The sequence below is a fragment of the Sus scrofa genome, chromosome 9, assembly GCF_054392235.1.
Source record: "Sus scrofa isolate SSC_HxYL_T2T_F1_AM1 chromosome 9, Sscrofa_HxYL_maternal_Yorkshire_Landrace_v2.0, whole genome shotgun sequence".
NCBI classification, from domain to species: domain Eukaryota; kingdom Metazoa; phylum Chordata; class Mammalia; order Artiodactyla; family Suidae; genus Sus; species Sus scrofa.
The window spans coordinates 130905157-130921229 of record NC_139391.1 but is presented as its reverse complement, the minus strand read 5'-3'; the positions used below and the strand labels follow the sequence as shown (position 1 = coordinate 130921229).

The window sequence follows — 16073 nt, the reverse complement described above, 5'->3', positions numbered from 1 at the left end:
CTGTGGGCTGAGACTACAAAGACATGCAAGATGGAGCCTCCCTTCTCAGGAGCTCTAGGCCAGTGGTTCTGCTTCCCGAGGAGAATCAATTGAGCAGGAGGCTTATCTCACTCTACCTCCCCCACTCTAGGTGTGGGTCCCACACACAAGACAGATCATGACAACATTTTGGAAGAACAAGGTAGGGGTCACCCAACTCTGTCTCTGGGGACAGAAGGTGGTGCCAACCATGGTACTCTAGAGGAGACGGCTTTTGAACTTACTTTTGAAGAAGGAGTGAGAGTTTCCTATGCAAAAGGGATGGAAGGGAAGGAGGAAAAGGAAATACGAATTGCAGAAACAGGATGTAAAGTCATGGAATGGATAATGACATCTTGGGAGAGTAGAGATGAGAGTGGAGCAAAACCCCCAGGGCAAACACCAACACTTAAAGAGGGAGATGGAGTGAAGGGCAGAGGGACCAGTAAAGGTGACAGAAAGGAAATAGGTTTTTAAAATTCTTCATTTTTTAAATTTTTTATTAAAGTGTAGTTGATTTACAATGCTTCAATTTCTATTGTACAGCAAAGTGACCCAGTCATACACAGTTCCCTGTGCTATGCAGTAGGACTCCATTGCCCATCCATTTCAAATGTAACAGTTTGCATCCACCAACCCCAAACTCCCTGTCTGTCCCACTCCCTCCCCTCTCTCCCTGGCAACCACAAGTCTACTCTCCATGGACATGATCCGTCTCTATTTTGTAGATAGGATCATTTTGGGCATATTTTAGATTCCACATATAGGTGATATCGTATGGTATTTGTCTTTTTCTTTCTGACTTAGTATGAAAGGTGCACCCATATTGCTGCAAACAGCATTATTTTGTCCTTTTTTAATGGCTGAGTAGTGTTCCATTATGTATATGTACCACATCTTCTTAATCCATTCTTCTGACAGTTTTTGAAAAGCACAAAGAACCCAAAAAGAAAGGTGCTTCTGAAAGTCAAGGGAATAGAATGTTTTCAAAAGAAGGGGTAACTGGCAGCAGCAGGTGTTAGGATCAGGTAGAAAGGATGGATAGTAAAGAAGTCATAGGCCAGGTAGTCAGGATGAAACTAGTGTCCTGAGTGATTTGGTTTTGGGATGGGTGGGGCAGGAACACGGCCAGGGTGAGAATAGAGGTTGAGGGCATCAAGGCAGCAAATGCTGGCTTGGCAGTGACAGGGAGGAGGGGGAGTGTGCAGGGCAGAGGGCACACCTGGTGGAATAGGAACCCCGGGAGACAGTAGGGTGAATGCCTGGCAGGTAGGCACAGCTGCCCAGGGCCAGCCAGGCAGGCTGGGTCATTCCAAGTAAGGAAGTTGAGATGGATTATCTGATGGCCTTGCTGTCCCTGTGGATAGTAGGTGAGCCACCTGCTGGAGTAAGACAGGTGAAGCTGGCGGAGGGATGCAAGAGGAGCCTGAAACTCCTTTTCGCCATACCCTGAAGATATCTCACACCGCCTTTCCATCCCCAGAGCCTGAAATAAACCTCCACTGCCTGAAATAAGTATTTTGAATAAGAGATACGTGTTATAAAACAGCTTTGTGTTTTTCATGTTTCTTCAGCAACCAGTGAGAAAGAGAACACACAGCCCTTTGTGGCTCTGCCCAAGGAATTCCCGGTGTACCTGTGGCAACCATTCCTCAGACACAGCTACTTCTGCTTCCAGGAGGCTGCCGAGCAGAAGAAGTTCAGTGCTCTCCTGACGGACTGCATCAGACACCTAAATCATGGTAAGTCACAGCTGCCCTCAGGTCCTCAGCGGGGCTGCCTGGGCACAGTTGGTCTGGCCAGTCATCTGTTAGAATGATTCCCAGAAAGAGCCACAGATGGAGCTTCCCCCAGAAAGGAGAGGGAGACCAAGCAAAGTGAGGCATATGCACAAGGAGGACGGTCACCTTGCTGGTTGTTTAGTCAGGGCAGGGAAACCTCAGAGAAACAGGACCGGGAGCAGGGATCTGATGGCACGTGTAGGCAGAGCGCCATATTATTCATGCATATAATTTTGGGTATAATGCCTCCCTCTCTTTCCTGACTTTTTAAAAAAATCTGAATGATAGTAAGATTGTGCCCATTGTCCCTGGTAAAATCCTAGTCCTTATCACATTTCTTGTTTGTTCTCATCTTTATTTCTGAATAGCAGTTACTCAAAACTTTAGGGTACATAAGAATCACTGGAAAACTTGCTGAACAGGTTTTTCGACTCCACCTTCAGATATACTGATTCACTGTATATCTTTGTATGTATGCGTGTTTGTATGTATGTTTGTATTACGGTGGGATCCTGATTTGGCTTTTCTAACAAACTTCCGAGGGATGCTGGTGCTGTTGGTTCATGGACCACACTTAGAGCAGCATTGCTTCCGACCATGTTGCCTCTACAAACAGATTTAATTAATATTAGATCTGTAATAAAAAGACTCTTCATCCCAGTATGTGATTTTTTTTTGGGGGGGGCGCACCTGCGGCCTATAGAGGTTCCCAGGCTAGGGGTCTAATCGGAGCTGTTGCCACTGGCCTATGCCAGAGCCACAGCAACACCAGATCCGAGCCATGTCTGCAACCTACACCATAGCTCATGGCAACACCGGATCCTTAACCCACTGAGTGAGGCCAGGGATCGAACGCACAACCTCATGATTCCGAGTCAGATTCATTTCTGCTGAGCCACGACAGGAACTCCTGTGTGATGTTTTTGATAAACTGATGTGAATACTGGATTTTCGGGACTCTACAAAGCCTTCAGTTACTGAGAATTGAGCTCTTTGTCATTTGGCCGTTGGCAAGGTAACCAGTTAAATATTATTGAGGACCCACTCAATGGCAACCTCTAAAGGTGTTATGAACAGAGTAATTAATGAATCACGCAAATTTCCTCTCTCTGGGGTCTACATTCAGGCAGGGAGGAGGGGCAAACACCAGCAGAAATTCACAAGATCACTTGATAGTTATCAAAACTGCCTGTTACCGAGTAACTGGAGGTTACTGCACACGGAAGAAGGGAGAAGCCTTGTCAGGGGAGGCCTCTCTGGGCAGGTGACATTTGAGTTGAGTCACCTCATCCAGCAGTGCTTTTATTTTCCTAATAAGGGTAATTTCATTGCGCACTTACTTTTAAGTTCTGAGGTTTCCCTGACCGTGTCCATCCCACAGAGCAAAAGTCAGAAGTGATGCATCTCAGTCTGTGTTCTTGATTTTAGCTCGTATAGTGATAGGTTAATGGAAAAACACAATGTCACTCTATTTTGCTATAGCAACCCTTAGTAACCTTCGTCATAATATTGGCTCATAACTAGTTAAGGACTTTAAAAGATGCTATCTTATGAGCATCTTGCCTTGAGGTTTTGACGTTTCAGAAACAGAGAATGTCCCAGCACTGCCTGCATCATCTACCTCATTTTTCAATACACTTACACCTCTGTGTGCAGGACCTTGGGCTAGTCGGAACATGCAGTTGGCAGTGAACGCAAGAACCATGGAGTTTCACTAAGCAGAGAATGTTGTCTACCCAGCCAGATGAAACTGGCTTCATTCCCCCGTCCATGTACATAATAGGAATTTCTCTGGGGAGTTTTGGGAAGCTATGTAGCCTGCATTTAGAGTCCATTTATGGAAGATTTCAGTCGATTCAAAACCCCATTCTGCTCTCTAGTACGTTATCAAAGGCATTGGGATAATGGAGTCTTGTCACCTTGCCCTGGTTCTGTGTCACATTCCTCTGTCTAGAAAGCTCGCTGAGGCTCCATGCAGACCTAATGTGATTTGGCATAACTTCCAGGGGCTCCAGTCAGAACCAGAGACCATCAGAACATTGTACGGCACAGCCCCTGCCTGTCACGGGCCAGTGACACTTCTTTTTCCTTCCTTCCTTTTCCTTTGTTACTTCTTTCTCTTTGTTTTTGATGGCACAATGCCGCATCTATCTTTACTGAGTCACTTTTTCTTTGTTTGTTTCAGTCTCTACCTGTTAGTCGCTGTCAGATTTTGAGTAAACCTGTAAGAGATTTCACAAACTCCCAGTTAACCATTATTTTATTTTATTTTTCTCATAATTGCCGGAAATATTTAGAAAAATGTGTAAAATGAGTGCTGTGATAAGGACTCAGAACTCTGAGGGGGCTGAAGAAAGGCTGCTTCCTTTCACTGGAGGCAACCAGAGTCCAGGCAGGCTGTCTATGCCATTGCCCCCCTGGCTCTCAGGCCAGTGGGCGCCGCTGTTGAGAACAAAGTTTGAGATACTCTCGCAGCTGATGCTGGGCGACTCTTGCTTCATCCACTCACAAGTCCTCAGGGATCTTTTTCCCGCATTTTATTGAGATATAATTGACATAAACATTGTACTGGTTTCAGGTGTACAACATAATGATGGAATGTATAATCATTGTAAAACACTCAGCACGGTAAGTTAGTTAAAATAATCACCTCCACATAGTTGGCAAAATTTTTTTCTTGTGATGAGCTTGTTCAGGATCTACTCTCTTAGCAAATTTTCATGGACATTACAGTATTGTTAACTACAGGTACCATCTGTACGTCATATCTTATGACTTAATTTTACGACTCCAAGTTTGTACATTTGGATCTCTCTTTAATCCATCCCCCCCACCCACCCCGAAACCGGACACAACCAATCTGTTCTCTCTTTCTTTGAGTTCAATTTTTATTTTTATTTATTTATTATTTTTGAGTTCAATTTTTAAAGGTTACATGTATTAGTGAGATCATACTGTATTCGTCTCTCTCTGTCTGACTTATTTCACTTAACATAATGCCCTCAAGGTACCGTTGAGGGAAGATCATTTTATTGCCTTTGTGGTAAGTTCTGCCAAGGACTTCTGTCACTTGGGGTTCTCAGTGATGCTGGAAAGATGTTACCGGAATCTGGGTTCCTGTTCACACAGCCGAAGAATGAACTTCACAAACAACACAGGCAGCAAGCAAGCAAAGTCTTTATTGCAGGAAAGCAAATAGTTCCCAGGACAACTGGGAAGCGGGGAGAAGAGCCCCCCCCCATTGTCTTATAGGGGGTCTTATTCCTTAAAGATGGGAGGGGGTACCAACGTGAGGTCCAGAAAGATGTTTTTTGGTTTTGTTTTCCCATTGGCCTTGCCCAATTACCTCCATCAGTCCTTGTTCAATAGGAGTCTTAGGGGTGGAAATGTCCCATAAGTCTCATGGTTTCTTTGCCCTTTTCTTCCCATAAACTGAGTCATGGGGGGTTAGGGATTAATGTCCATCTGGGTGTAGATACACTCCCTATAGTAAACAAGGCCTGTGCGGATGTTACTCCCTGGAGCCCTTAAGCCACAAATGTTAATCAATGGCCATATCAAAGAAGGCATCCAAGCCCACGTTCCTACACTGACTGCCTGCATTATTATTCTGCCTCATCAGAATACCTGCTGCAGTGCTCAAGTCCCACCACTCAGCCCAGACCACTTGCCCTGGGAGTTCTTGGTTCAAATCAATCTAGGTATCCATGTCCATTTATTCTGAATCCAGAATCACTGCTGTTCCTCCTTATGGCATGGATTTGTTTCCTATTTAACCTTGACAAAGGGCCTTGCTCTTGGACAGTAAGGCTATATCCTAAGGTAGGTAAGGCAAGTAGAGGGCTTTCTTCCCCTCCTTCCTTTAAAAAGAGATGGAGCTTCCTCTGGATGCTTCAAGGACTATTTATACTCCTAAGGAGCACAGAAGGATGTGTGTGTGTGTGTGTGTGTGTGTGTGTGTGTGTGTGTACGCTTGAGTGGGCACACGTGTTGTTTTTGACACCTCTTCATCGAGCAGGCATGAGAAAACTGCACAAGATTAATTCTTAGCAGAACATCTCAACGCCAACACACTAGACTAAATCTCAAGTCCATTGTGTGGTGGGGTGGGGTGGGGAGGGATTTCCCCTTTTCTCTCTTAGTTCTTTGGGCAGCAGTTAAGATGATACGTGGCAAATTAATGGGAGAAAATCAAAGTTATTACATTCACCTAAGTATGAAGGATTTCAAAGACAGCAAGGCAAGGTGAGGTCTGTATACATTCTGGACTAAGGAGAGGGAGGGCGGGGGTCAGAGGCTTCAAGGGGATGTAAGGTGATTCATAGGAAGATAGGAAGAGGTTTGGTTGGGGAAGAAGTGTTTGTCGGGCCGTCCAAAGACAGAGTGACACAGAGAAGGCTTTGATCAAATGGCTTTGCTAGGTTCCTCCCTGCTTATCACACCTAATGCTTGACTCTAGGTATCTGTGGTGATAGCTTCTTCCTGGGGTAGCTTCTTCCTTCCTCCTATTTGAAATTCTTTTAGGAAGTAAAGCGGAAGTTCAGAAGCTCTTTCTGAGTCTTTTGGTCTTTGATTGTTTCCAGCTCAAAGTAATCCACGAGCTAGAGTGGCACAACTTGGGGTGGTCTGACCTCAGCTCCCACACGTCACGTGTGCCTACAGCAGCTGCTGTCCTCTGTCCTTTTGGAATCTTACTGCAGCCCCTTGTCCCCGATGGGGGACGTCCAGAGTTTGAAATGTCCACTGCTACAAAAAAATGGGACTTATGTAAAGCCAAGATGTTCTAAAGCAGTCCTATTGTCCACAATTCAGCCCTATTCAGAATTGTAGTTTGCAAACTATGGTCCCTGTAGTTATAGGGATATAGTTAAAACTATTGATACACATCAAGGGCTGTACACATCTGATAATGATCGTTAGCATCCTTAGCCATCCTTCCAGCTCAGGGTAATCATTCCTTGGCATAAGAATTTGCAGAAAGAGGGAAAAGTGTTCTTGGAAGAAGGAATAGGATTTGTTGGTGCCAGGAACAGAGTTAGAGCATGGACCATGAAAGGAACTAAAAGAATTTCATGTGGTTGATGCTTACAGAGGAGCCAAGTGAGGACGGGGAGATGGGCCGGATCCAGACTATAAAGGGCTTTGTGAAGCTTTTTAAGGGCTTTGCACCTTATTGTAGCATCAGTAAGAAACCACTTAAGGGTTTTAAGCAGAGAAGCAACTTCGTCATATTTTCATTTTAGAAAGGTCACCCTGGCTGCTCTGTGGGGAGTGGGTGGGAGGGTAGCATGCTGGGATACCAAGAGGCCACGTATGAAGCTGCAACAGATGGTAGCAGCTTGTCCAGAAGAGGTGACAGGAAGTAAAATCAGCAGAACTTAAGGAGAGATCCTTTGAGGCAGTGGGAGAACCCAAGGGAGTGTGCCAGGTTCCTGCCATTCTCTGAGATGGGAATGTTGTGTGAAGAGGAGCAGGCTTGAGGGAAAGGGGATCATGTGTTCAGCGTGGCAGACGTTAAGCTGGAGAAGTCTTGGCCCATCCAGATGAAGGAGTCTGGGAGACAGATGCCTGGACAAGGATGGAGAGCGGGAGCCCAGCCTGGAACACAGACCTAGGTGGGAAGTCAGCAGCCTGTGTGTGCTCCTCGAAGCCCTGACTTAACTTTGGGAGCCCCTCAAAGGCAGAGGCTGGGCACTTGGCTGAGGGCCTGGCACCAGGCCCAAGCTCTGCAAGTACATTCACCCTGCATCCTCAGGTATAGTTGCAAGGGTGTAATATGCCCACGTGGGAAAAAGCACAGGAGTGTTGATGTGGCTCAGAGGTGATTGTAAGTAACATCTGTAAACATTAACGTCAAATAGATCGGTGCTTTTGTGTTAAGTACTAACTTCACTCACCACATGGAGCTGTGATTTGGCCGTTCCTTAGGAATACAGAGCCTTCGTGAAGTCCAGGCACTCAGTTAGGCTCACTGACTCGCCCTCTTCATAGAAGACAACTCCTCCACTGCCAGAGTCTCCTCTGTATTTTATCTCCGGTTTATTGCTATCAGCCTGCTTTGGGACTCCTATAAAAACCATTCCCAGAGGCTTTTAGTTGACCTTACTTGTCCCAATTACTGCCACCTCCTTCTATGTGAAACACGCAGGTAAATCATCTCAAAACAATTTTTGATTAAAATCCTTCAGTGGCCCTGCTAGTGTTGAAAAGATGAAATACGTCATTCCAAAGAGACTGGCTTTGGAATGTTCTCAAGCACAAGCCTCCTTTTCCCCGGTCTTGCTGCCTTACCCCTCCCACCTATTTCTGTTTTTTGTTTGTTCGAGAATGAAGAACTCAGCACCTGAGCATCTGACAATGCTCAGGGGTTGGCAGGATGCAGTCCTCCTAGCTGCCTTTAATAAAAGTTTGATGTAGATATCTTCGGCTTTTTCATACACACGAAAGACCCACTTTTCACCTATTCAAATTTTCTCTTGCTTCTCTAAGAACAAGTTCAGGCTGACCCCTGCCATGAAGGCCAGGGGACTAGTGCCTATTATCTGTTGCACTGATCGGATGCTTCCCGCCCTCTGCCTTTCATTGTTCATCTTCGTGTCTAGTTGTCCGATTTCTCTAACTCAAGTGCAAGTTCCTGAAGGGAAATCTTGTATCATCCTTTGTATCCCTCTGTAGTGCTCGGACAGATACCTTGTGTTTCATAAACTGATTCAATGACACTACTGAATTAATCCCTTAGGACGAAAGGAAAGCTGATTGGAGAATTTAAGTGTGGTTTTAGATATGACAATGATAAATGTGGTTTCACCTGATTCATAAACACATTGACATGAGGGTGTGAACGAGTTGTCAAGACAAAGCACAAAGTGTTTGAGGAACGAAGGAGTTAGATGTTAGGTGGCCATCCCTGGAAGAAGGTGATTCTGGATAGGAGGTAGAATGCTGGCCAAATTTTGTTCGACAGTACTCTGCTAGCTTGGAGGACAGCTGGGACTACCACTGAGCAAATGCAGTGTCCCTATCATCAGGAACACTAAGAAAGAGGGCACAGTAGAATATCTGGGAAGCATGAGGGCACATGCATTGAAAAAGAGAGTGTAAAAGAAAAGTGCCTCTTTCTTGATGAAGAGAACGCAATCATGTAGAGACACTTTGCAAACTTCTGCCTTAACTTGGACTAGTTCAGTCACCCACAGCGATGATGCCCTCCAAGGGAGTTTGTGATACAGTGAGGCTGGATGTGGAGCTATAACAGTGATGAAACTTTGGGATTGGTTACTGTCAAGGTAGTATGCCTTGAGCTCTTATCCCAGAAATCCCATGTCAAATCAAATGCCTTTATGAGACTGGATTTTGACACTTGCACATTTTAGGTGTTCAATTAATGCTGCTGAATTAAATTGAATTTTAAAACAGAAAAGGGTTTTATGATTCAAATTAGCTGGAACAAATTCTTTTTGGTGTGTTGATTGGAACACCCATTATTACTTAGGAAACAAGTTTATTACTTGAGGGACTAAGTTTCTGATGTGGGCATCAATCGATTTTAACTGAAAGCATATAATGAATTTCATTTTGTCATATATGAAAACACATTTCTGAATTTGTGGCACATGCTTGTATTTATAACTCACATATCTATGAATTAGAAAATCCTAATTATGTGTGGGTTCTTTTAGACACTTTACTACAAATGAATAATGTTTGACTGGAAATAGATAAATAAAAGTAAAATTTTTGTAAACATCTCTTTGGATGCTTTTACTTATATTTTTCATAATGTGCTTTCATTTCTATGCATTATAAACAAAGATGTTTGTTAATTAATGTTTAATAAATAACTAGATATTAATTTCCAGTTTTCGTAGGACAGTCCCAAACAAACATTTTTTAAAAGGATTCTCTCTGCTTGGAGACTATTCTCCCCTTGAATTTACTGTGTGTGCTTTGCCTTATGCGGGTAACACTCAACACAGTATAAATCTGTGACATATGTGAATAGGTCACTTTTTTCTGGTTAGCACTTTCCCCTCTCTGATCCTTATTTACTGTTCATAAAACTCTAAATTTGCAAAGGATCTTAGTGGTCATCTAGTCCATCCCCTTACAGTTTATTTATGATAAGGCTCAAATAGTAACTCGCTTGTCCAAGGTCACAGCTAGTTGGTGGAAAAAGACCAACTGTCCTGACACCTAGTCCTTGATATCTGTTTCAGTTATATATCGCATGTTTTTCAACAAGACTTTTGAAAGACTTTTTCATCTCTCTATCATTTAAAGCACTGTTAAATCATATTACTCTTGCATGATCCAAAGTGAAGCAAACCTGTAGATTTTCACTGGAGGTCATCTGAGGTTTGGTTTCTTGATAAATAGCACCCTCTGAGTTTAACTTGGTATTTGTCCACCAGCTTAACATGACTATATTTTTTAGTTTTGAGACACTCTGAAGGTAAAATATGTGATAATGTAACTGCTTCCTGATTAAATTTTCTGTAGTCTAAGACGCAAACCATAACTGGTTTATTTACTTATTGAAACCCTTTATGTCAATAAAAACTTTGATTTGTAAAGGAAGATTATACGGCTTGTGAGGACGTGAATTGGGAATACTTTAATATATCCAAAATAAGCCAGAGAAAGACCAATACTGCATAGTACCACTCATATGTGAAATCTTAAAAAAAAAAAAGTCAAACAGAAACGGCGTAAAGTGGTTGGTTGCCAGGGCTGAGGGGTGGGGCCCATAAGGGAGAGGTTGGTAATAGGGCCTGGAGTTTCAATTATAACATGAATAAGGTCTGAGGATCTGATGTAAAACACGGTGCCTGTAGTGATAATAACACTGTATTTTGTAACTGAAATTTGCTAAAAGAGTAGAATGGAAATGTTCTCACCGCCATCCCCCCAAAAAAGGACAGATACGTGAGATGATGGGTGTGTTACTTAGCAACACAGGTGGAATCCCTTCACCGTGGAGACATACATCGAGTCACCATGATGTACATTTTAAAATTTTGTAATTTTACATGTCAACTACACCTCAATAAAGATGAAATAAAAAGCTGAAATAATAGCTCTAAACAGGTTTTATTAATATTAGTTTTACGTACGGATTTTTTAAATTACTTAAAGCTCTCAAAACAATTTGAGAGTTGGACCTGAAAGGACAGGTCTCCATCAGAGATCAGAATAAATAGAATTGGTTCCTCTCAGCTCTTTAGCGTTTATCACCGCAAGTGCATTTATAGCCTTAGCTTTGTTTGTTGTCTAAAGCTATGTTGCCATGAAACTACTTCACCTGTCAAACACATGCTATCGTTTCAGTAAAACCACAGATTCCTGCCACCTTCCCTCCTCCTCTTTCAATGAACCCAGTAGTTATTTTGGTATAAAGGACTAAAAGTTGTGTTATTACAGTAAAGGGTGACACATTGGAACAAGAATTTTTAAAAAAGATTAAACAACCAGAGAGTTGAAGTGAATTCAAGCAAACATTTTTTTTTTTTTTTTTTTTTTTTGGTCTGTGCTATTTGGATGGGGTACATACCAAAATTATGGGACAGGTTTTGATGTTATTATGACTGAAAGCTTGACTAGCTTACAAGTTTTTTTTTTTACTTTTAATGGGATATGGTTAAGATTGACACATACTTATTAAAATGACAGAACAAATGGTATGGCTGTTTTAATACATGGCTAGATAATCGACATTATGAAAGAACTCTCTTTGGCATATATTTTTGAATTCCTTCTAAAAATCGACATACAGAAGAGCTTGGAGAAAATCCTCATCTGTTGTGACAGAATGGTGAACCACCGTCCTCCTGCCGGCCCTGTGAGCAAATTTAGAGCATATGAGATGGAAGAGAACCATCCTGGGAGCTATTATTCTATTAGGTGTTTTGAGGTTTTTAAATGAAATACTGAGTAGCCATAAAAGAATATGCTTCTGCAGCTTGCAGAAAGTGTAAGGAGCATTACTGTTACTTCTGATGTTTCTTAGGTGCTTCATCCTGGACTTGGTGGCTTTATCACACGTGTTTCATCATTTTCCATGTTTGTAGACTTTGTCTTGTGGAATTTCATTACACACAGACAATTTATAAGTTGTATAAATTGTGTGTATATTTTAGAGATTAAGCCCTTGTCAGTTTCATCGTTAGAAAGAAACGATTTTCTCCCATTCTGTAAGTTGTCATTTTGGTTTTTTGTGGTTTCTTTTGCTGTGCAAAAGCTTGCTGTTCTTTTTTTTTTTTTTTTTTTCTTTCATGGCTTCTTTTTTTCAATATTATACTCCAGTGAGTCACCCATGTTATTGCTTGTGGCTGTATGTCATTGATTTTCATTGCTGAATACATTCCATTATGTTAACGTGCCATAATTTCTAGTGTCCATTTTCCTGTTGATAGGCTTTGGGGTGTGTCCATGATTTATATTAACAGTGCGGCTGTGACCACTTTCTGTTTGTTGCTCATTTACTTTTGATTTGCTTTGCTAATGTCTTAAGGAACATTCACATTTGTGTTAAGTGCGTTTGGCCTGTAATTTTCCTATTTTTGCACTGACGTTTTTAGTTTGTGCTGTAAGGTTATTCTTGCTTCAGAAAAGGAGTTAGAGAGTATGGCCATCTCCTCTTTTTCCCTTTTCTATAATCTTAAAGAGTTGGTTTAAGACTAGAATTACTTGTATTTTTTTCTATTTGGCAGACCTTGCCTATAAAACTGTCTTAACTTGATGTTCTTTTTGAGGGAGAATTTTAAACTACTGTCTTGAATTTTTTAATCGTTAAGAATTGTTCAGTTTTTCTATTTCCTAAGTCAGTTTCAGTAAGTTACAAGTTTTCTAGAAATGTATCCACTTTGTTTATGTTTTAAAAATTAGTGGCATAAAGGTATGCATACTATCCTCTTTCCCCCCCCACCCCCCCTTTGGCTTCTTAGGGCCACATCTGCAGCATATGGGAGTTTCTAGGCTAGGGGCTGAATCGTAGCTGCAGCTGTGGGCCTGTGCCACAGCCATAGCGAAGTGGGATCCAAGCCACATCTATGACCTATACTACACCACAGCTCACAGCAACTCCAGATCCTTAGCCCACTGAGTGAGGCCAGGGATCAAACCTGCATCACCTTTGTAACCAGCTGAGCCACAACAGGAACTCCCTATGCTATTTTTAAAGAATATACTCACAATGCCTCTTTTATGCTCTGTAGCATCTGTGCTTGTTTTTATTTATTTCTCGTATTGTTTATTTGTATCACCTCTCTTTTTTTCTTGTTCGGTTTTACTAGAAGCTTGTCAATTTTGTCAACTTTAAAAAACAAACAAACAAACATAGACGTTGCAGATTATTGCTCATCTGTTTTCTATTATGTTAATTTTGATGTCCTCTTTTAAAACTGCTTTTCTTCTATTTCCTGGGGCTTTATTTTTGCTGGGTTTTTTTCTTTTTCTTTTTCTCATCTCTTCAGGTAGATGCTTACCTCATTGTGATTGTTTTAAAATGCTTTGACATCCTTTCCCTAAAAAAAAAAAAAAAAATGGGACTTAATTTTCCTCTTCTTGTGAGCCAGACTTACTAACTCACTTCTCACAAATAGAATGTGGCCAGAATGATGGTATGTGACTTCCCAGAATAGGTCACAAAAAGAATAGCTTCTGCCTGGCTTATTCTCTTTTGGATCACTCTCTCGGGGAGAATCCAGCCATCATCTAGTGAGAACACATCAGCAGCTCTCTCTGGAGGGCCATGTGGAGAGAAGCTGATGCCAATAGCCGGCATCAACTTGCCAGCTCACCACCTCGGAAGTGGATGCTTCTGTTACATTCAAGCCTTCAGATGATCGCAGCTCTGGCCAACATGTGACTGCGACCTCACAAAACACCTCAAGCCAGAACCAGGTAGCCATGATGCTTTTGAATTCCTAACCCACAAAAACAATGAGAGAGGATAGATATTTATTGCTGTTTGAAGCCATTAGCTTTTGGGGTAATTTGCTTTGCAACAATAGAAAACTAATATGGTCATTAATCACCAGCCGTTCTTCTGCCTCAATATTAGCATTTGAATGTTATAAATTTCCCTCTACATATTGGTTTTTTTTGTCTTTTTGCCTTTTCTAGGGCCACTTCTCACAGCATATGGAGGTTCCCAGTCTAGGGGTCCAATCGGAGCTGTAGCCACTGGCCTACATCAGAGCCACAGCAACGCGGGATCCAAGCTGTGTCTGTGACCAACGCCACAGCTCACAGCAACGCCCGATCCTTAACCCACTGAGCAAGGCCAGGGATCGAGCCTGCTTCCTCATCGATGCTAGTCAGGTTCACTAACCACTGAGCCCTGAAGGGGACTCCCTACACATTGTTTTAACTAAATCCCAGAAATATGGAATGCAATATTTCTATTTTCATTAAGACAAATATTTTCTAATTTCCATTATTATTTCTTCTTTGACTTAAGAGTTACTTACAATTACGTTTTTTAATTTCCAATTATGTTGTATATTTAGTATTGATTTCTAGATTAATTGCACTGTGGACAGTAATAGAGTGTGTATGCTGTCACCCTTTAGCATATTTTGCACCTTGCTTTATGGATCTGTATGTGGTCAATTTTTTTATCCTGAGTTTTGTTTTGCTTTTTATTGCAATACCTCTTAAGGCCAGATGATAGATTAAAGTAAAAATACAGTTTAATTTGAAAAAAAATCTTTGTCAGATACTGCCCGGCCACTCTGATCCTTGTCAATCTGCATAACTTGTATTACAGAGATCTCTTCCCTCTGATGCTGATTTTATTTGATTATGATTTACACATTACTTCCCACAATATTTATATTCTTCTGATAAAAGCTCCGTAGTTACTTGAAAATGATATGTATTCGACAGCTGTATACATCCATTAGCTTGTGTCAATTGTGTCCTTCAAATCTTTTGTATTTTTACTAATTATTTTTATTATGCTAGATTTATCAGTTACTAGGAGAGGCTTATTAAAATCTTGCCACAATGATGGTAGATTTTTTCATTTCTATTAATTGTTTAATTATATTTTGTTACACTTTCTATATGTACATAGATATAACTAGATGAGTACTTGTCTGAAATTGTTTTCTCTTCCAGATGAACTGAGTCTTTTCTTGTTATGAAGTGACCCCTTTTATCTTTCTTAATGCTTTTTGCCCTCAAGTTTATTTTGTCTGATATTAATGTAGCTACAGTAACTTTTTGGTGCTTGCATGGACTATCTAGCTAGTAAAAACAATGGACAATCTCTTAAATGGAGCATCCAGTCTAGTTACACTTACTGTAATTACTCATATAGACTTACTATCCTATTTTGTATTTTCTGTATATCCCACCTTTTCTGTTTCCCTTTCTCTATGTTCTTGCCCTCTTCTGGACTGGTTATTATTATTCTACAAGAGATATGTGTACATTCTATTTCTGTTTTGTTAGTCTGCATAACTTAACTTCCCAAAGTCAAAAATTAATCAACATCTTTAACTTTTTCTCAAAAAAAATAGAATGTAGACTATTTTAACCCCATTAACATACTCCCCCCACCACTTATAGACAGGCTCCTGTTGACTTGAATTTTGATTATATATTTTTATTTTAACTTTCTAATATATTATTGCTGCTGTTTTATACAGTTTTAATGTTTACTACATCTTTACCACTCTTTGCTCATAATTTTTTTTCTTTTTGTCTTTTAGGGCTGCACCCGCAGCATATGGAGGTTCCCAGGCATAGGGGTCTAATTGGAGCTGTTGCAGCAGACCTACACCAAAGCCACAGCAATGTCAGATCCGAGCTGGAGCTATGACCTACATCAGAGCTCACAGCAATGCCAGATCCTTAGCCCACTGAGTGAGGCCAGGGATCAAACCCACGTCCTCATGGATGCTAGTCTGGTTCACTAACCACTGAACCATGACAGGAACTCCGAGTTCATAATTTTTTCTTACATTCTAGACCTTCTATATCTGGGAGCATTTTTTTTCTTCCTAAAGTATATCCTGTAGAATTTTCTTAATTTGGGATCACACTTTCTCAGTTTTTGTTTATAAGAAAGTGTCTTTATCTAATCCTTGTTCTTAAAACATATTCTTACTACATATGAAATTCTGGGATGGCAGTTATTTTTCTATCACCACATTGAATATTTTATTCTACTATCTTCTGGCTTCCATTATTTAAGTTGAGAAATTTGCTATCACCCTAATTGCTGTTTTTGCAAGAGTAATTTGATTTCTTTCTCAGCTTTTTTTA

The 16073-nt window shown here is 41.1% G+C and overlaps 1 protein-coding gene across 1 annotated transcript in view; it reads left to right on the top strand.

Moving 5' to 3' along the window:
• The window catches only part of NIBAN1 (niban apoptosis regulator 1), a 163568-nt gene that overhangs the window by 79449 nt on the left and 68046 nt on the right, over positions 1-16073 (top strand). Inside the window, 1 exon segment of the mRNA NM_001243219.1 lies at positions 1593-1760. Within this exon segment, the coding sequence (NP_001230148.1) occupies positions 1593-1760 (168 nt within the window).